General features: G+C 41.1%; 1 protein-coding gene and 1 pseudogene across 2 annotated transcripts in view; one reads left to right on the top strand and one right to left on the bottom strand.

Annotated features, from left to right (window-relative positions):
- Positions 1–22,628, bottom strand: part of HSD17B3 (hydroxysteroid 17-beta dehydrogenase 3) — a 60,719-nt gene that overhangs the window by 31,491 nt on the left and 6,600 nt on the right. For both annotated transcript variants that reach the window (XM_019965729.2, XM_070795089.1), the window contains exon 2: positions 18,212–18,258. In XM_019965729.2, coding sequence (XP_019821288.1) covers positions 18,212–18,258 — 47 coding nt within the window. The remainder of the gene's footprint in view (positions 1–18,211; positions 18,259–22,628) is intronic.
- LOC109562425 (CDK5 and ABL1 enzyme substrate 2-like) lies at positions 136–15,568 on the top strand (annotated as a pseudogene).

The following is a 22,628-nucleotide window of genomic DNA, read 5'->3' on the forward strand; positions in this document are numbered from 1 at the left end:
TGCCCCTGCCGCAGCCATCTGTTGCTGGAACCCCCTGGCAGGGCCTTGAGACCCCAGGGACTGCTCAGCCCTCAGACTGGGCCAGAGCCTGGACAGGCAGGCTGAGTGTGGCCTGCCCTCGAAAGATGCAGTGGGATGTGCCTCTTTCAAAGAACCAAACATATCTAGATCCCCAGACCCAAAGGCATGGAGGAGACTCACTTCATCAAGGACATAAGGCAGTATGACTCCAAGAACCACAGGACTGCGCTGATCTGTGCCAAGTGGTCCCAGTGTGCAGCCTTCTCAGGCCCACCCTACAGAGAAGGCTGCGGGTCAGTGACCTGAGGGTGGGCAGCCAGGAGCAGACGCATCCCTCCAGCGGCTCTTCTGAGACAGTCTTCCAGTTGGGGGCAAATGGAGAGGTTGTGCCTTACGTCAAGTTCCTGTACTCCACCAACACCCTAGTCACACTCAAGACAGACAGCCCTGGTCCAGCGTCCCCTCACTCTGCCAGCTCAGATCTAGGGGACAACTCGGGGATGCCCTGGAGGACAACCCCAACCTCCTGGATGACTCTTGGGCCCTGTGGCAAGCACAAGTGCCGTCTTCATGTCCATCTGCTACATCACGACAGTGATAGGGTACGTGAAGCCCCCCAACCTCAAGAAGGACATGAGCAAAACTTTCCCAGAGAAGTCCCTGCACATCGAGCTAACGCTAAGCAAAATTAGAACTTTAAAACCAGAAATGCAGAACCTGTCCAGGAAGTGTGGTTTGGAGCCATGACGGTGTCCATGTCTACCTGTACTTGGAGAAGTTGGTCTTGCAGGGTGAGCTCAACAAGCAGAACTGCAGGCTCTGCACCCAGACCAGCAGCGACCTCCTCAAGTGTGACATGGAGCAGCTCATCAACAAGTTAAAAGAAAGGTTTCAATTCAACAGATGCAATCTAACTGGGTTTGAGTTCATGGTGCTCGTGGTCTTGGAACTTGTTCTCCACCTTCCCAAGAACCAAGTGTTACCTCATTATAGATGCTTCACTGGAGCTTCCCTGGTAGCTCAGCTGGTAAAGAATCCACCTGCAATGCAGGAGACCCTGGTTCGATTCCTGGATTGGGACGATCCACTGGAGAAAGGATAGGCTACTCACTCCAGTATTCTTGGGCTTCCCTGGTGGCTCAGTTGATAAAAATCTGCCTGCAATGTGGGAGACCTGGGTTCGACCACTGGGTTGGGAAGATCCCCTGGAGAATGGAACAGCTACCCACACCAGTCTCTGGCCTGGAGAATGCCATGGACTGTATACTCCATGAGGTCACAAAGAGTCAGACACTACTGAACGACTTTCACTTTCACTTTCTTTCATGCAGCAGTTCTAGCCCTGCCGGCCTCCATGGTGCTCCTGGCACTTCATGAGTCCGAAGGTGGGCTCCTGCTATCTTTAGTTTGCTGTTGATCCTCCTCTCTAACTTTCTCCATATACATGTTCCCATACATACATACAGAAATAGAAGTTTGTTTTGTGGGGTTTCTTTTTTTCACACTTTATAAGTGGCATTCTATGTGTATGTGCTAAGTCACTTTAGTCGTGTCTGACTCTTTGCGACCTTATGGACTGTTGCCCACCAGGCTTCTCTGTCCATGGGATTTCCCAGGCAAGAATACTGGAGTGGGTTGCCATGTCCTTCTCCAGGGAATTTCTCCTGTACAATGAAGTTATTCAGTTATATATATATATACATTCCTTTTTAAATGTTATTTTCCATTATGGTTTATCACAGAATATTTTATTTGTTTTTCTCTTTTTGTGACTGGTTTATTTTACTAAGCATGTCTTCAAGATTCATCCACATTGTAGAGTATGTCAGAATTTCCTTCCTTTTCAAGGCTCAAAAGTACTGTGTTATATGCCTATATCACATTTTGTTTATTCGCCCATCATCAATGAACTTTTAAGTGCACCTTTTTTGAAAAATTTTCCCACTGTGTTTATATTTTTAATTTTTATTGGGGTATAGTTGATTTACAATGTGTGTTAGTTTCTGCTGTACAGCAGAGTGGATGAGTTATCCATTCCTTTTTTAGATTCTTTTCCCATATAGGTCATGACAGAGTGTTAAGTAGACTTCCCTGTGCAATATAGCAGGTTCTTATTAGTTCTCGATTTTATATATATTATTGTGTATATGTCAATCCCAATCTCCCTTGTAACCATAAGTTTGTTTTCTACAACTGTGACACTATTTCTGTTTCGTAAATAAGTTCGTGTGTACCATTTCTTCTAGATTCCGCATATAATCGATATCATACGATATTTGTCTTTCTGTCTGACTTCACTCAGCATGACAATTTCTAGGTTCATCCATGTTGCTGCAAATGGCATTATTTCATTCTGTTTTATAGTTGAGTAATATTCTGTTGCGTATGTCCCCATCAACAGAGGAATGGATAAGGAAGATGTGGTACACATCAGAGAACACTGAATGTAGCTCTCTGTACTATACAGTGGGACCTTCTTGTTTATCCACTCTCTATATAAAAGCTAATATCTGCTAACCCCAACCTCCTAGTGCATCCCTTTCTAATCCTCTCCCCCTTGCCAATGTCCAGCCTGTTGTGTTTCGTAGATAGTTTCATTTATGTCATATTGACTTACTTCACTTGGTATGATAATCTCTAGTTTCATCTATGTTGCTGCAAATGGCATTATCTAGTTCTTTTTCTGGCTGAGTAGTATTCCACTGTGTGTATGCACACATCTTCTTTATCCGTTCATCTGTCAATGGACATTTAGGTTGCTTCCATACATTGGGTATTGTGAATAGCACTGCTATGAACATAGGCGTACGTTTATCTTTTTGAATTACAGGTTTGTCTAGATATAACCAGAACATACCTTTTGCCCATTCTACTCTTTCAGTTTTCATTTTCTTATCAATTTGTAGGAGTTTTATTTTTATATATTCTTGGTATTAATTATTCGCCTAATCTCAAGGATATAAATACATTTTCTTATAACCCTTTGTAGTTTGTTGATTTTTGTTGCTGTTGTTTATTTTTTGAGAATAGTGTGAGGTTGAAATCATCCAGTATTATTTTTTTTCAAAATGGGTGGCTAATTGCCTTGGCAACATTTTTCTATTCATCCATTTTTTTCCTGATTTGAAATACTTAGTTGTATGCCCAGTTCTCATATGTATGTGGGTCTGTCTTTGACCTGTTTGTTCTGTTGCACTGGACTGTTTCTTACTTCCTATGTCAGTGTCACTTCTGATCATCTTATAATAGGCTTTGATACCTGGTGTCTGATATCAAGGAAGTGGATTGCCATTTCCTTCTCCAATGTATGAAAGTGAAAACTGAAAGTGAAGTCGCTCAGTCGTGCCCGACTCTTAGAGACCCCATGGACTACAGCCCACCAGGCTCCTCCTTCCATGGGATTTTCCAGGCAAGAGTGCTGGAGTGGGGTGCCATTGCCTCCTCCAGAGGAAGTCTCTACAATTTGTTATTTTCTTTCAAAATGTTATTGTGTTTTCTTCTTTGTTTAATTTACCAAGTAAATGATAAAATTGTATTTTTTATGTATTATATTGAAATTAGATGGTGATTGCAGCCATGAAATTAAAAGACGCTTACTCCTTGGAAGGAAAGTTATGACCAACCTAGATAGCATATTCAAAAGCAGAGACATTACTTTGCCAACAAAGGTCCGGCTAGTCAAGGCTATGGTTTTTCCAGTGGTCATGTATGGGTGTGAGAGTTGGACTGTGAAGAAAGCTGAGCGCCGAAGAATTGATGCTTTTGAACTGTGGTGTTGGAGAAGACTCTTGAGAGTCCCTTGGACTGCAAGGAGATCCAACCAGTTCATCCTAAAGGAGATCAGTCCTGGGTGTTCATTGGAAGGACTGATGCTGAAGCTGAAACTCCAATACTTTGGCCACCTCATGCGAAGAGTTGACTCATTTGAAAAGACTCTGATGCTGGGAGGGATTGGGGGCAGGAGGAGAAGGGGACGACAGAGGATGAGATGGCTGGATGCATCACCGACTCGATAGACATGAGTTTGGGTGAACTCTGGGAGTTGGTGATGGACAGGGAGGCCTGGTGTGCTGCAATTCATGGGGTCGCAAAGCTCGGACACAACTGAGTGACGGAACTGAACTGAACTGAAGGAGAACGTTATATCTTGTTAGAAATCAGTTATCTCGTCCATAACATGCTATTTATTCAGATCTTCTGCATTCTTCTAAAACTTTTAGAAGTTTCTTCATAAAAATCTTGGGCATTTCTTGTTAGTTTGCATTAGTTAGGATAACTTAAGCTTCTATAACAAATAACTCCAAAATTTCAGTGGCTTCACACAATGCAGTTTGGTTTTTATCTTATATAACAGATTCTATTACACATAATTCTTTAGGACCCACAACTGAGAAAGGCATTGCCACCTTTAACTTTAGGTTTCCAAGGTTGCCCTGGCTGTTGACATCCAGCCAGTGAGAGGATTGAAAGAGGGTAGAGAAGACACAACTCTTCCCTTAACCTCCTTGACCAAGTGACACACATCGTTTCTACTTGATTTCACTGGCCAAATGTCACAAAACTCCAGCTAGATGTAAGGGAGTCTGGGAAATTCCCTGGCTGGATAGCTGCCTTCCAGCTACACCTTTATACAATGGAAGAATAGGGAACTGGGGGACACTTAGCTGTTCCAGCCATCAATATCTTATGTGGCCATTGTGAATTAAATTATTATGAATAACTAAATTGGGTCAATTTATATAATGGAATACCATACAATACTGAAAATGAATGAACCAAGTTCCACACACACAAGCATGAATGAATTTCAAAAAGCACAGTATTGATCAGAAGCAGAAACAGATTCCAAAAGACATATGAATCAATTTACATTAAGTTCAAATTAAGTAATGCAGCCAAATGTACTGGGAGACACACACATGCTACAGAACTTTTTTAGAGTAAGGGAATTATTAACACAATGTTCATGATAGTGTTACATCTATGGGGGTGAGGGAGGGGAAACACAAAGGCATGACATGTGCCTGTATGACAAGCTTCAAGGGAACTGGGGAGGCTGTATTTCTTAAGCTCGGTGATAAGGGATACTGCACTCATTTTAATTTTTATTTTTGTAATCACATTCAGACATTATATGAAGAAGGAAATGGCAACCCACCCACCCCAGTATTCTTGCCTGGAGAATTCCATGGACTGAGGAGCCTGGCAAGCTACAGTCCATGGGGTCACAAAGAGTCAGACACAACTGAGCGACTTTTGCTTATTCATTATATACATTCTTGTCTGGTACACCTCCTTCCACACACACACACATGAACACAGCCACAACATAATTGCACACTATTCAACATACAGTGAATTTAGGATATTCAAAGCCTGAATCAGAAATTATAGGGTTGAAGTCAAGCCACACAGGAACAGAGAAATGAAGCCAAGAAAATATAAAGATAATTAAAAGCTGCTGCTTTCATTTAAGGCAAGATGAAAGCAAATACGCTTACAGTGCAGCTGGAGTAATTTAGACTAGAATAATTTAGACATTAGGAAGAAGAAATTCCTTGCTGAAACAGCATAAGACACCATCATATATTGCCAGTACATGTAGGATAATATTCAAGAATAGAGAAAAGCAGTTGTTTTTCTTGGGTTGGGCTGAGCCAAGGGATTTTAATCGAAGAGGCAACTCTGTGCCATTACCTGTATCTGCCGGGATCACTGTCCTGGGAAGAATTCTAACAGCTTGTCTGACACACTGGAGCTTGTAGCATTTCTTTCATCCCAGATGTTGGGGGGTGGCACTAGAACTGCCCAGGTATGAAGAAATTAACCAGACAATCTTTAGTCATATATTTTGCTTCTAGCACTCTGTGCACATTAATAGCCAAGAATGCATGTTTACATATATTAGAGTGATGAAAAGTAAATCTTATAATGTTTAAATATATATTACATATATTATATGTATATAAATATTAAAATTTATAGTAGTAGAGGGTCAGTTAAAATTGGTTCAATAGTATAGAGGACAATCTGGCACTCATATCCAGTACTTGAGTGCACACACCCATTGATCCAGCAATCTTTCTGATAGGGATGTATTCTTGGATATATGTAGGTTTATTTTCAAAGATGTGTCTTGAAACATTATTGCAAATACAAAAATAAAAGACAAGCCCATCCCAATAAAAGAAACATAGTACATTGCTGGGATAGGATAACCTGAAATGATTAAAAGGAATGAAGGCCATCTGTTTGCCTTTGCTATGGCAAGATCTCCCTGTTACATTATTAAATGAACAAGCAAAGTTTAAACAAGGGTTTATGGTTGTGGGACACAGGATCCCAATTGTGCTCATGTGGAAAAAAGGTAAACATATAGGTGTAATTTCTGCTAAGAGACTGCTAGGGGGCCAGTAAAACTTGCCCCCCTCTTCTTCCCAGGTATGTGACTAGATGACACTCCTGGTCTTTCTTCTGGTTACAGGACTGAGTACTGTCAATGGGCTCCAGGACACAGACATGCTTATGACCCAGCTCCAATCTTGAAGAGTAGCACAGAGGCTTACAGGATAGATGAAGAGGCAAGACAGAAGGAACTAGACAGAGCCACTTGCCACTCAGGAAAGTCTCTGGATTGTTATGCTGAAATTACTCTGTACTATCAACCTCCATATCAACATGTAAGTATGGATATAGCCATGGTTTTCCTTTACCTTTTCTGAAAGGAACCTCAAGATATTGTGAACGCTGGTGACCTGTACAGAGAAGGGCCAGGTAAGGGCAGGAGTGAGGAGAGTCCTTTATTTCTCGTTCTATGCCTTTCTGTGCTGCTTGAGTTTTCTAATTTTATACCAGTATTACTTTATCTTTAATAGGAATTATCTGGGCAAATAGATAACGACCTTTTCTCTCTTTTCTTCCTTACACTTCTTTGAATTAAAAACAAAAACATTCTATGAAGACCTACAAGACCTTCTAGAACTAACACCCAAAAAAGATGTCCTTTTCATTACAGGGGACTGGAATGCAAAAGTAGGAAGTCAAGAAATACCTGGATTAGCAGGCAAATTTGGCCTTGGAATACAGAATGAAGCAGGGGAAAGGCTAATAGAGTTTTGCCAAGAGAATGCACTGGTCAGAGCAAACACCGTCTTCCAACAACACAAGAGAAGACTCTACACATGGACATCAACAGATGGTCAACACCAAAATCAGATTGATTATATTCTTTGCAGCCAAAGATGGAAACGCTTCATACAGTCAGCAAAAACAAGACCGAGAGATGACTGTGGCACAGATCATGAACTCCTTATTGCCAAATTCAGGCTTAAATTGAAGAAAGTAGGGAAAACCACTAGACCATTCAGGTATGACCTAAATCAATCCCTTATGATTATACAGTAGAAGTGACAAATAGATTGGAGGGATTAGATCTGATAGAAAGAGAGCCTGAAGGACTATGGATGGAGGTTTGTGACACTGTACAGGAGGCAGGGATCGAGACCATCCCCAGGGAAAACAAACGCAAAAAGGCAAAATGGTTGTCTGAGGAGGCCTTACAAATAGCTGTGAATAGAAGAGAAGCAAAAGGCAAAGGAGAAAAGGAAAGATATAAACATCTGAATGCAGAGTTCCAAAGAATAGCAAGGAGAGATAAGAAAGCCTTCCTCAATGATCAATGCAAAGAAATAGAGGAAAATGATAGAATGGGAAAGACTAGAGATCTCTTCAAGAAAATTAGAGCTACCAAGGGAACATTTCATGCAAAGAGGGCTCAATAAAGGACAGAAACAGTATGGACCTAAAACAGAAGCAGGAGATATTAAGAAGAGGTGGAAACAATACACAGAAGAACTACACAAAAAAGAAGATCTTCATGACCCAGATAATCACGATGGTGTGATCACCAACCTAGAGCCAGACATCCTGGAATGTGAAGTCAAGTGGGCCTTAGGAAGCATCACTATGAACAAAGCTAGTGAAAGAGATGGAATTCCAATTGATCTATTTTAAATCCTAAAAGATGATGCTGTGAAAGTGCTGCACTCAATATGCCAGCAAATTTGGAAAACTGAGCAGTGGCCACAAGATTCTAAAAGGTCAGTTTTCATTCCAATTCCAAAGAAAGGCAATGCCAGAAAATGCTCAAACTACCACATAATTGCCCTCATCTCACATGCTAGTAAAGTAATGCTCAAAATTCTCCAAGCCAGGTTTCAACAGTATATGAACCATGAACTTTCAGATGTTCAAGCTGGATTTAGAAAAGGCAGAGGAACCAGAGATCGAATTGCCAACATCCATTGGAACATTGAAAAAGCAAGAGAGTTCCAGAAAATCATCTACTTCTGTTTATTGACTATGCCAAAAGCCTTTGACTATGTGGATCACCACAACTGTGGAAAATTCTTCAAGAGATGGGAATACCAGAGCACCTGATCTGCCTCTTGAGAAATCTGTATGCAGGTCAGGAAGCAAGAGTGAGAACTGGACATGGAACAACAGACTGGTTCCAAATAGGGAAAGGAGTACATCAAGGCTGTATTTTGTCACCCTGCTTATTTAACTTATATGCAGAGTACATCATGAGAAACGCTGGGCTAGATGAAGAACTAGTTGGAATCAAGATTGCCAGGAAAAACATCAGTAACCTCAGATATGCAGATGACACCACCCTTATGGCAGAAAGTAAAGATGAATTAAAGAGCCTCTTGATGAAAGTGAAAGAGGAGATTGAAAAAGTTGGCTTAATGCTCAACATTCAGAAGACTAAGATCATGGCATCTGGTCCTATCACTTCATGGCAAATAGATGGGGAAACAGTGGAAACAGTGACAGACTTTATTTTGGGGGGCTCCAAAATCACTGCAGATGGTGACTGCAGCCATGAAATTAAAAGATGCTTGCTCCTTAGAAAGAAAGTTATGACCAACCTAGGCAGCATATTAAAAAGCAGAAACATAACTTTGCCAACAAAGGTCCATCTAGTCAAGGCTATGGTTTTTCCAGTAGTCATGTACGGATGTGAGAATTGGACTATAAAGAAAGCTGAGCACCAAATAATTGATGCTTTTGAACTGTGGAGTTGGAGAAGACTCTTGAGAGTCCCTTGGACAGCATGGAGATCCAACCAGTCCATCCTAAAGGAAATCAGTCCTGAATGTTCATTGAAAGGGCTGATGTTGAAGCTGAAGCTCCAAAACTTTGGCCACCTGATGTGAAGAACTGACTCATTTGAAAAGACCCTGATGTTGAGAAAGATTGAAGGCAGGAGGAGAAATGTACGACAGAGGATGAGATGACTGGATGGCATCACTGACTCAATGGCCATGAATTTGAGTAAACTCCAGTTATTGGCAATAGACAGGGAAGCCTGGCATGCTGCAGTCCATGGGGTTGCAAAGAGTCAGAAACGACTGAATGACTGAACTGAACTGACATAAACATGATCGGCCATCAGGAAAGTGCAACTCTAAAGCACGATGATATGTTACTGCACAGCTCTCAGAATGGCTAAAATAAAGAAAAAAATAACAACACCAAATGCTGCTGAGAATGCTGAGAAAATGGACCACTCACACAGTGCTGTTGAGAATGGTACAATCAATCTGGGAAATAGTTTGGCAATTTCTTAAAAAACTAAACATGCAGCTACCATGCTGTGCTGTCCTTAATCACTCGGTTGTATCCCACTCTTTATGACCCCACAGGCTGTAGCTGGCCAGGCTCCTCTGTCCATGGGGATTCTACCATACCAGCTGGCAATTGCACTCCTGAGTGTTTATTTCAGAAAAAAAATAGCCTTATGTTCACACAAAACTTACACATAAATGTTTATAGAAGCTTTATTTGTGTTGCCAAAATACAGAAACAACTTAAATGTCCTTCAATGGATGAATGGTTAAACAGACTGTGTAACCTCCATACCATGGAATTCTACTTAGTACTGAAAAGGAACAGAATATTGGGACACCCTGGATTAATCTGTAGAAAATTATGCTGGGCAGAAAAAAACCAATTCAAAAAGGCTACAAAGCATATGATTCCATTTATATAGCATTCTTTAAAAGACCATGTTATAGAACTGGAGACCAGATAAGCATTTGCCACAGGTTAAGAAGGAAGTAAGAGACACAGAGAACATATTCATGATTGCCAGCGGGGTGGAGAGGTGGGGGAGGAAAGGATTTGGAGTTTGGGATTAGCAGATACAAACTATTTTGTTATCAGCTGGATAAACAACAAGGTCCTATTGTAGCACAGGAAACTATATTCAATATCCTGTTATAAGCCATAATGAAAAGAATATGAAAAAGAATATATATAACTGATCATTTTACTATGCAGCAAAAATTAACACATCATAAATCAATTATACTTAAAGAAAGAAATAATGAAAGAAGGAAGGAAGGAAGGAGAAAGAAAGAGGGGAGGTGGGGGTATTTATAAAACAGCCACACAAGGGCTCCTTATGATGATGGAAATATTCTGTATCTTGACTGTATTGATGTTGATACCGTGACTTATATGATAACTTTGCAAGATTGGGTAAAGGGTACATGGGATCTCTTTGTATTCTTTCTTACAGCTACTTATGAGTCTATAAATATCTCAAAATGCCTGGTGGGCTGCAGTCCATGGGGTCGCGAAGACTCAGACATGACTGAGTGACTTCACTTTCATGCATTGGAGAAGGAAATGGCAACCCACTCCAGTGTTGTTGCCTGGAGAATCCCAGGGATGGGGGAGCCTGGTGGGCTACCGTCTATGGGGTCGCACAGAATCGGACACGACTGAAGTGACTTAGCAGCAAAAGGTTAGTTTAAAAAAAAAAGTTAAAGGAGAACTAAATAAATACAGGAAAATTAGGTAACAGTGCATATGCTCCCTAAGCACTGGGCAGAGCTGACTAGAACTCTGAATGACTGGAACCCTGCTGCTGCTACTGCTGCTGCTGCTAAGTCACTTCAGTCGTGTCCGACTCTGTGTGACCCCATAGACAGCAGCCTACCAGGCTCCCCCGTCCCTGGGATTCTCCAGGCAAGAACACTGGAGTGGGTTGCCATTTCCTTCTCCAATGCATGAAAGTGAAAAGTGAAAGTGAAGTCACTCAGTCGTGTCTGACTCCCAGAGACCCCATGGACTGCAGTCTACCAGGCTCCTCTGTCCGTGGGATTTTCCAGGCAAGAGTACTGGAGTGGGGTGCCATTGCCTTCTCCAGACTGGAACCCTGGGAGGCATTAAATATGCCTATTGACCTAACCTACTTGATTGTTCACAATCACTGGGTTTTCTTGTAGTCTCCAGTGATTAGAGGTAGATTTTGGCTACAGATCTCCCTGCTGCCCAACAACTACCCAGCAGATGATGTGTTGCAAAATGCAAACAAGTCTAAGACCAAATCCTACCAATAACGAATTCTGTCAGTAAGCAGCCATCAAAGCAATTATGAACCTGTTCTCATAGCTTAGTGGAGTCCCAGCCATCTGTCCCTTAGGCACTCTGTGAAGGCTCATCCCAGGTAGATACGATCATGTTCTGGGGGCAGGGTGCAGTCAAACTTCTGGCAGGGTTAGGTGACCGAATCCTCCACTCTCAGGACACGGGGCCAAATCCATTCAAGGTCAAGAACACCACTCTGCCCTGCTCATAGACACCACATCCTTGTTCACAGGAGGGCGAAAGTGCCTGTGCAACACTTCTAGCAAATCCACACATCTTGGAAGATACTTCCTCAGGAAAACTATCGATAACCTTTCTTAGGCTAAGGGGCAAACTCTGTAATGAAAGTCAGGTTAGCTGATGCACAGATGTTGATGAAGTCTGATTTAGCATCTTTAAAAATTAGCTGAAACCTAATTTGCCAAAGTCTTGGCAAAAACAGCACACTCTCTGGGTAACTTGCAGACAGTTTAATAAAAGGCTGATTTACAAAGTGTGAGTAGTGTGTGGAAAACCCACGATATTCTGGAGCTATTAACAACAGCAGCTGTGAACCTGAAAGGGTTGGGGGATGAACGGATACCAGAACCAGAGGGTGGAGAGGGCTGCTCAACAGAGCTACGGCCTTCAGCAGAGGGACACAACCTTCCCTGACCCACAGAAAGAGAGCAGAAAGAAACCCAGCTTCATGTTCCTGACTCCCTCTTACCTGTTGCCAGTGTCTCCCAACCCCCACAAACCCTGCTGAAACCAGAGATCAACTGAGGTGCTTGGTGCAGGTCAGCCTCCTGGGGCACAGAGGAGGGTGAAGAAGAGCAGAGAGTGAATCCTGAGGGGGCAAGTAGAAGAAACTCAACACACACCACCTTGGACATTATCTTCAACTGTTAACGCACAGCAGAAACGTGCACTCACTAATCTTATATACAAGTTTACCGTACAACCCAGTGATTCCATTCCTAGGTAATCTACCCAAGAGAAATGGAAATATATGTCCATGCAAAACAGCACATAAGAGTATTCGCAGCAGCATATTATATACCTCCCAAGAGGGAACAACCCACATATTCATCAGTTAATAAATGAATAAACAAACTGTGGTGTATCCATATGATAGAATATTATTCTGCAATAAAAACTGAAGAACCACTGACAAGTGCTACAACATGGATGAACCTCAAAAATACTCTGAAGGAAATCAGACCCAAACGACTGCATAGTGTGTGGTGGTATTTGTATGAAATGTTCAGAAAAGATGAGCAGCAGCCTAGGACTAGGGGTAGGAATGGGGGATTAACCATGGCCAGTTGTCAGTGATCTCACTAGGGTCATTAGGATGATGGACATATGCTAAAACTGGATAGTGATGATGGTGAACTCTTTGGCCAATTTACTAAAAGTTATTGTACTGTACATTTAGGTAAATTTTATGGTATGTGAATTATACCTCAAGAAACTTTTTAAACTTACAGACTCACATATATATCATATTATGCATGCTGAAGTATTTTAAAGCAAATTATACTCAGTATAACGCTGATCTTCAGTCATAAAGTATTATTACAAGTCCCACCCCTGGCCTGGAATCTGTATAGTGAGGTTTCACTTTGTAAAAAGACATATATATATATATATATATATATATATATATATATGTATATATAATTAGGGGTGATATTCTGGGTTCAATCCCTGAGCCAGGAAGAACCCCTGGAGAAGGGAAAGGCTATCGCTCCAGTATTCTTGCCAGGATAATTCCATGGACAGAGGAGACTGGCAGGCTATAGTCCATGGGGTCGAAAAGTCAGACATGACTGAGTGACTAACACCTTCCCTTTTTTTTTTCATTCTGCATCTGTCGTTTCTTTAAATAGTTGATTTCCTAGTATATTTTTAAATGACATGCAAAGAAATTTACTCACAGGCAGTTTGGCTGGAACATAGCTATGGAAAGGAAATAAGCCACAGAAAATCTCTCAAAGACTTTTGTATCAATTTTGACTGACTTGAGATAGAGAAAGCTTCATTCAGACCAGACTGAACAGAGGAGAGGGTAGGAAGAGGGTCCCTAAGAGAAACACATTTTCAGCTGTGCCCATACCACACTTCCCTCTGAAAAACAACCACCATGGAAAAACTAAACCAAGAAGAGTGAACCCCAAGGTAAACTGGGTGATAATGATGTATCAGTGTATGTTCACTGATTGTAGCAAACTTGCCACTCTGGAGTATATATGGGGACAGGGCGTATATGTGAACTCGCTGCACCTTCTGCAAGATTCTGTGGTCAGTCTAGAACTGCTCGAAAAAGTTGTCTACTTTAAAACTCTCAAAATAAATAGAAAATTAAAAGATAAAAAAATTAAAAGTAAGAACTGTCCAATTTTAAGGCTAGTGATATCGTGAAGTCTTCTCTTTCTCTCCTGGAAAATCCCCCACCTCCCACCCTCCACCAGCCCTCATTTTCAGTCTGGGAATCTAGCAAAGCATGGCTAAAAATTAAGCACCTTCGTCTCACAATTCACTTCATCAGCCTCCTGGAAAGGAAACTGTTCATTAAATGGAAAACAATTTGCATTTTCAGCACAAAGGACTCTCTGCCTTGTGGGCTTCCAGCCTCTCCTGAATTGTGCCATTTCTCTTACGAGCCATAGACTTTGTAAAGGTTCCCTGTGAAGTGGTCAGAGTCAGGAGGGGGGCATGGAAAACACTTGATTGTCTGGGCCAGCATTGTTTCCTTTGTCCATTTGAGCAGGGCTCAATCTTATTTCTAGAATGTCCAGGCTGACAGGCTCCATATATGGGTTTTACTGCCCCCTGCTTCAGGGAGTTAAGCCCCTGAAGCACTCACTTTCCCAGAATTCCCCGCTGGGCACTGTACTAAAGAAGAATGGCTGCTGCTGTGATAAATGGGCCGTTTTCCTTCTGCTGTGTGTTAGGGCCTGGTTCAAGGAAGGTGCTTGTCACCGCTAATCTGTAACAGGTGGTGGGAACACCAGGGAAGACAGGGCTTCTTCTGTGAGGCAGTAAATAGAAAAGCTTGAATTCAGGTGCCAAAGGAACAGAAATGGTGTGAAATACAGAGTGAAGCAGAGGCTTCAGAGGTGTGAAGAGCAGGCTCATTCTTGTCCTCCTTCCTCCATGCCATCCCTCTCAACAACTTTTTTCACCTGCTTCCAGTAATGGTTGACATTCCTTTAAAAGGAGACAAAGTCTCTTTTGCTTCTCCAGTTACAAATACAGACTAGGTTAGAATGCTTCCAGAAAGATGGAGTGAAAATACTTTTCCCTATCTCTACTATGAAATGCAACTAAAACAGGCAATGTGGACATAATACATAAAATAAATATAAGAAGACTCCAAAAGAGAGTGAGAAGAGTAGCTATGGGCCTTGAGACCTGAGGAAACCAGCCATGAGTTTCCTGGGTTTTATTTTTGCCTCATATATCCCAGACTTATTGCTGGATAAGCTGGATATTCAGAAACACCAACAGATATGGACATAAAAAGTCCCAACAAGAGTCTGCTGTCTCTAACAAAAAGACTAGAAAACGGGCACGCTAGCAAGGCTGAAAACTTTAGAAAATAACTGCTTTACTGCAGGCAAACAACTCAAATATATATATATATATATATATATGCATATAAGCTTCTACTGCCACCCTCGCCTCCAAAGGTTGAGGGGGGAGCTGACACTTCCACCCTGGGAAGGCTGCCCTAACAAGGATTCCAACCCCTGCCATGTTGGCATCAGATAAGTCTGAGCAGGATGCCAGGACTTTCATCCCAGCCATCCTACCCCTCATGTCAGCTGAGACTTGAGCTTCCACTTCTACCTGATAGTGCCAGAGCACCCCCTCAGCTCTCTCCCCTCTTCCTTCCCCTGGAATGATGACAGAGGAAGCCTAGTGGATATTCAGGACTTATACCATCACCGCAGTAACAGTGAGACCACTGCCTCCAAGCACCACTTGTGGAGAGCAGTAAGGACGCACTCTTTCCCCCCAAAATCCAGAGTGGCCTTTGAGGAGCCAGAACTCCTACCCATATCCAGCAACTGCCAGTGGAGGCCAAGTGGAAAACCTGGGCTCCTATTTCACCTGATAGAAAAATGTCAGCACCCTCTCCTCCCCATTCTGAAGCAATGGCCATACACATCTAAATAGGAAAGTTTAAATATGATCCAGAGTCTCACAACTTAAAACCAAAAATATCCAAGATTCAATAAAAAAAAAAACAAAAAAACACACCAAGAAGATCTCGGTTTGAGTAAGATAAAAGCAATCAACAAATACCAACATTGAGATGACATAGATATTAGAATTATCTGGTTAGAATTTCTAAAAAGCTGCCATAAAAACACTTCAGAGAGCAATCACAAACCTAAGTAAAACAAAAGAAAAATAGAATGTTTCAGCAAATAAAGATAAAAAGAATCAAATGGAAATTTTAGAACTGAAAAGTACAGGAAGTGAAATTAAAAAATCAATGGGCTCAATAGCAGAATGGAGAGACCAAGGAAAGAATCCATGAACTTAAAGATAAAACAATAGGAATTATCCAATCTAAACAGTGGAGAAGGAAATGGCAATCCACTCCAGTATTCTTGCCTGGAGAATCCCATGGACAGAGGAGCCTGGCGGGCTATAGTACATGGGGTCACAAGACTCAGACATGACTGAGCAACTAAACTGCAATCTAAAGAGAGAAAAAATACACTGAAAAAAATGCACAGCATCTCAGAGACCTACAAGGAAGGACTATAAGAAAAATCTCACATTGTGTCACCGGAGTCCCAGAAGAAAAAAAGGCAGAAGGAATATTTGCAGAAAGTATAAATGAAAAATTCTCAAATCTGTGAAAATGTATAAACTTACAGATTCAAGAGGCTAACTGAATCTCAAAGAAGATAAACTCAAATAAACCCGCACCAAGAAACATAACTAAACTCCTGAAAACTGAACACAAAGAAAAATGTGTTGAAGACAATGAAAGAGAAACAACACTTGACCTATGAGAAAAATTATTTGAATGACATGAAACTCACCAGAAACCATACAGGCCAGAAGGAAGAGGCACAACATTTTCCAAGTGCTGAAAGGAAAGGATTGTCAACTATAAATCCTATATTCAGCGAAATTATCCTTCTGGAATGAAGGGGAAATTGATACATTCTATGATGAAGAAAAACAATGAGAATGTGCCACCAGCAGAACTACTATAAAAGAATAGCTACAGGAACTTCTCTAAATAGATAGGAAATTAGAAAAGAAAAAATCTTGGAACATCAGGGAAGAATAAACAATAAAAAGAGTAAAAATATGGTAAATACCACACATTTTCTTTCTCAAAAAAAAAAAAAAGCAATATATGGGAGAGAAAAGGCAGCTTATACATTCAATAATAACAGTGGCTAAACTTGGAGAGCTTACTCTCTGCAAAGCATTTTGCCCACCTCATCCATATAACTTTTACAAAAGCCCAGATGGAATTAGCATCTCCTCCAGTTTATTGATGTGGAAATTCTGCAGTAAGCATATTGAGGCAGAGTTTGAACAGACAGTGATCTAATTAATTTTCAACCTCAAATTCTTAGCTATTACAATCCATAGTATTCCAGACTCTGAACTGCTTTCCTTGAAGCAGCATTTAGCAGGGAGACAAGAACAGGTTCTCTGGAAGAGAGAAAATCTTGCATGAAAGAAAGATCACAGAAAATTGTTTAATACAGCCTTAGAAAAGAATGAAAGGAAACAAAGAATAAGATTCTACAAGAGCAAGACAAGAATTAGTCTAGAACAGAAACAGAATTTGAAAGTTCTTAGGTGGTATCTTTTGTGCTAATAAAGACCTGGAAGCCCAGAAAGGATATATAATTCATCCAAAATCTGCAGACCGTGTCTGAGTGAGGACTAGAGTACATAGCTCCTGACCCTTAGACCACTGCCTAGTCGCTAAGTTGTGTCTGACTTTTTGTGATCCCCATTGACTGTAGCCTGTCAGACTCCTCTACCCAAGGAATTTTCCAGGCAAGAATACTGGAGTGGGTTGCTATTTCCTACTCCAGAGTATCTTCCCAGGGATCAAACCCACGTCTGCTGTGTCTCCTGAATTGGCAGGCAGATTCTTTACCACTGAACCACATGGAAGCCCAGTAATAGCTTACCAAACTACATATCCTGTAAACGCATTTTTAGAAAAGCGTTACTACCTGCTATCTATCTGTCTACAGAGAAACAAAAACCCTGGAAGAAAACACTCAAAGACATCATACACCAGTGACCCTCAACCCTATCAGATTCTCTTTATATTATTTTTTAATGTTCATTAATCTTCTTGAAATGAAAGTTTTATATATATATGCTACCTATACAAATGATTTTTAAATTAACATATACCCTGGCTATGATGTAAAGGATAAACACAAGGAAAGTAGTTGATAATTTTTTATTGTTTTAAGTATAATAAATGCTTATGGTACAATTACCCTAGAAAATAACAGTGCCCCCATAAATTCTAAAACAATTCCTAAGGAGAGATACTGCCACCTTTGAATATCATTGTATTTTTTTAAGGTAGCGAGGGGGTGAGATTGTGATTTTTAAATTTCCTTTTCAATAGAAAATAGTTTTCTTCGTAAAGGAATGTCTCTTGCTTTTCTAATCAGAAAAGTAGTGTTTGTGGTGACACATGACCATGGTATGTTTAATACAAGGAGAGGAGAAAGTCCCCAAGAACACAACCTACCTCGAATGAGTAAGCTTTCCCAATCCCATCTCCTGCTCCGGTGATCACTGAAAAAAGCAGAAATGGTTTTAAAGGATAGAATTAATTAATCTTTAAAATCTTCTTTCTTGCTGGCTACATTTGACTGCAGGCCTACTCTCTAAGATACAATATAATATTCCAAAGCAATGCCCTCCTACTCTCTAACCCAACTCTGCTCAACTGTGACCAACTTTGCTTAACTGGGAATGTTCCAGCCTTGACTTCCTTCACTAAACTTCAAAATGAAACTTTTTTTTGGATGAGGTTGGGGGAAGAGTTGGTGAGGCTATGGAAAACATGGTCCAAAATGAAACAAAGTGCCTTAGCCAGAAAACACTTTATTCAAACCCCATAAGGGTTTACAGTTCTAAGCCTTAATTCATCAAGGACAAGCAGTGTACTCTATTCTCTCTCTACCCACACACCCAGTTGTCACTGTAAGGATGTTTCAAGGTTCCTAGTGAAAGTCAAGTTCTCCCCATTTCCTATCCTCACCCTCATAGGACAGCAGAAATCAAAACCCATGGAAGATAGAGAACTTTTAACAAGGAGGAAAATACAGAAATGCAAAAAGAATATGGAGTGACATGAAGGAACCTAAAGAATTTGTGTTCACTAGATCAACTGATTAATAGATGACAGTGAGATGTGCTATCTAGTCCTTTTATAGTCCATAGCACATACATTAAAAATTTTTTTTAATTGGTAGAATATTGCTTTACAGTGGTGTGTTGGTTTCTGCTATATAACAATGGAAATTGGTCATAATTATATATTCCCTGCCCCCATCCCATCCCTCTAGGTCATCACAGAGCACCAGGCTCGGCTCCCTGTGTTATATAGCAGCTCCCCACTAGCTATCTATTTTACACATAAGAGTGTATATATGTGAATTCTACTTTCTGCAACTCTTGCCACCCTCTCCTTCCTTCACTGAGTCCACAAGTCCATTCTCTACATCAGCATCTCCATTCCCTCCCTGCAAATAGGTTCATCAGCACCATTTTTCTAGATACCATGCTATGCTATGCTATGCTAAGTCACTTCAGTCGTGTCCGACTCTGTGTGACCCCATAGACAGTAGCCTACCAGGCTCGCCCGTCCCTGGGATTCTCCAGGCAAGAACACTGGAGTGGGTTGCCATTTCCTTCTCCAATGCATGAAAGTGAAAAGTGAAAGTGAAGTCGCTCAGTCGTGTCTGACTCTTAGCGACCCCATGGACTGCAGCCTTCCAGGCTCCTCCATCCATGGGATTTTCCAGGCAAGAGTACTGGAGTGGGGTGCCATTGCCTTCTCCGCTAGATACTATATATATATATATGTGTGTGTGTATATATATATATATATGTATGTTAATATATACTTTTCTCTTTCTGACTTACTTCACTCAGTGTAACAGGCTCTAGGTTCATCTACCTCACTGCAACTGACTCAATTTTTTCCTTGTAGAACTGAGTACTTTTCCACTGTATAACAGCACATACATATTTAATGACTGAGCTCTAGAGTAAAACTCAATTGTGTGAATGTCATAGCTTCAAAATAAACTACAATTCAGTATATACCTATCTGCAATTTACCTTTGCAGCAAAATCGAAGGATATGCTTTCCAAAAGTGTGTACGAAAGCTGTGTGTGCATTTAGTTTACTTGAGAGGGAAAGCGGACCAAGCAAGCAGCACACTGGCAGAAGCACCCTCATTTTAATAATTACCAATTATTTTATGTGTTTATTTGGATACTTTTAAGTGACTCCATGCATATGACCTATTTCACTTGGTAGAGGTACTATGCTCAGGGTTCTGTTGTCTTCCGCTCCATCTTCCCCTTCCTTACAGGCGTCCTCCAAATCACCAAGTACCAAGCCTGAACTACATAGGCAAGATCCTGTCGCTAAGTGGCTGGCATCTACTGAGTGCTTACTTTCTGCCATGCACTTTATTTGGGGCGTTTGTTTGTCATTCACTTAGACCTAATTATTTACCAACTAAATTACACAGCAGCTTTACACAGCGTGAGATGGACAGGAGACAGAAGAGAGGAGGCGGCTGGCATCTGAGGTTCCTGGCTGCCTCCCCTCCTGCTCCTGTGCGTTAGCGGTGAAGTTCTCAGTGCCGCCTCCGTCCCAGTTCCCGGACCGGGCCTGGGACACAGGTTAAATTAGGTCCAGGCTCTGTCACTCCACAGCCACCTGGGTTCCCACTAGCAGCTTCTTCACGGGAGTTGGGGGTGAGGGTGACAGATGAGGCTGTTTGAATTTAGGGAGAAGGTGGAACAGGCATCATAGGTCCAGTAAAGCTCTTCCTTGTCAGGCTTACAGAAACACAGAAAGCGCATGTGGCTGGGCAGCCCCACAGCCACCATTTCATCTAACCTTCAAAACAAGCCTGTAATGCGGGGACCATCATTTCCCTTATAAATGAGGAAGCTAAGGGAAAGTTCTTAACCCAATCAAGGCCGCAGTGCTAAAGATGATGGCAGCAGGATCTGAACCCAGGCTTTGATCTTGGCCCCAAAACTCTATAAAGGATACCAGTGACAAAATTGGGAAATCGGCCACATATAGCTGCATATGAATTTCTTTTGGAATGCTTGTTCTTAGAAGGGCCAAGTTCTAACCCCTCAGAGCATGGCATTTAAATCTGTGTGGAGCTGGGCTTAAAGGATCCAGAACACTCAAGTTCAGAATGCTCAGCAAGTACTTTGGGAACTTCCTACTGACCTGAGAGGAAGGAGTTCTCACACATACATATCCTCTCTCTCTCTCTCTCCAGATATAACAAGCAACAGTTAAAAACACATTTTTTTCATGCCAAACAATTTCCATATAATAATTTTTTAATTTCCAATGCTGAGGGTATAAGGTTGCCAGCTCTTGCAAATAAGGACACAGGATGCCCAGTTAAATTTTAATTTCAGGTAAACAGCAAATAATTTTTTAGTATAAGAATGTCCCATGTAATAACTAGAGTATCATGTATTAAAAATTATTTATTTATCACTAAATAAGAAATTCAAATATAACTTGAGTATCCTGTATTTTATCTGGCATTCCTATAAGGTTGTTTACAATCTCTCCTATTTAGCCTGGGATTGTATTCCTAAAGCCACTTAAAATCTTTTTTATTTTTTTTAAGTCACTGGATTTCTTACAACCCTATTGTAGCATAAAACCTGACAGCTGGGTTTTTGTTTTTGTTTTTTTCTTTTTCATAATGCAAGGTCTTGGCTTATGCTTTGATTGCCAGTTAGGTATCAGTTTCAAAGAGGCACCTACTTTAAAAACGGTGATTGCTAATATAAGTTATTTTGGCCACAGGATAACGTAAAGAGCCAGATAATCTCCCCCAAACGAGGTCTCTTTTTTAAAAATTTTGTTATTCAGTTGCTAAATCGTGTCCAATTCCTTGCAACCCCACAAAACTGAAGCACATCAGGCTTCCTTGTTCTTCACTATCTCCCAGAGTTTGCTCAAACTCATGTCCATTGAGTCAGTGATGCTATCTCACCCTCTGCCACCCACTTCTCCTCTTGCCCTCAGTCTTTCCCAGCATCAGGGTCTTTTCTGATGAGTCAGCTTTTCGCATCAGGTGCCCAAAGTATTGGAGCTTCAGCATCAGTCCTTCCAATGAAAATTCAGGGTTGATTTCTTTAGGATTGACTGGTTTGATCTCCTTGCTGTCCAGGGGACTCTCAAGAGTCTTCTCCAGCACCACAATTCAAAAGTATCGATTCTTTGGCATTCAGCCTTCTTTATAGTCCAATTCTCACATCTGTACATGACTAGAAAAACGATAGCTTTGACTATACGGACCTTTGTAAAAAAAACCTGACGTCTCTGCTTTTTAATACGCTGTCTAGGTTTGTCATAGCTTTTCTTCCAAGGAGCAAGCATCTTTTAAAAATCTTGGTTGGTTTCAATAACTGACCATTTTGACCACTTGTTTTTTCTCTTCCCGTGCTTTAACTTCCCTCTCTTATGTTTTAAATTCACTATTAAAGAAAGAGTTCTTGAAACCCTAGGCCCCCAGTCCGGAATAAAATAAATGCAGAACCCCAGGCCCGTTCACTCTCTCCCTCTCTTTCTACACATGACCTTGTTGTGGCACCAGGTGCGCTGTATAATTTACAGGTCCTGTAGGTAATAAACCTTTATTTTTTCTTAAGTTTCCTGATGGTGCTGAAAGGCATTTTGCAATCATAGTAAGACCTACAAGGGCAGGCCAGGTCACAGCATTGGTTATTGATAGACTGACACCAACGCATAATACCAACTTTGAAATGCAAACCTAGCACTTCATTCAAGGAGATGCTGAAACCATAGCCTCCTGTTCTTCACCTTAAACTCAGCATAGGGCTGAAATTCTGCATGACAGTTTCAGGAGCCAAATTCTATT

The sequence above is a fragment of the Bos indicus genome, chromosome 8 (genome assembly GCF_029378745.1).
Source record: "Bos indicus isolate NIAB-ARS_2022 breed Sahiwal x Tharparkar chromosome 8, NIAB-ARS_B.indTharparkar_mat_pri_1.0, whole genome shotgun sequence".
Lineage (NCBI taxonomy): Eukaryota > Metazoa > Chordata > Mammalia > Artiodactyla > Bovidae > Bos > Bos indicus.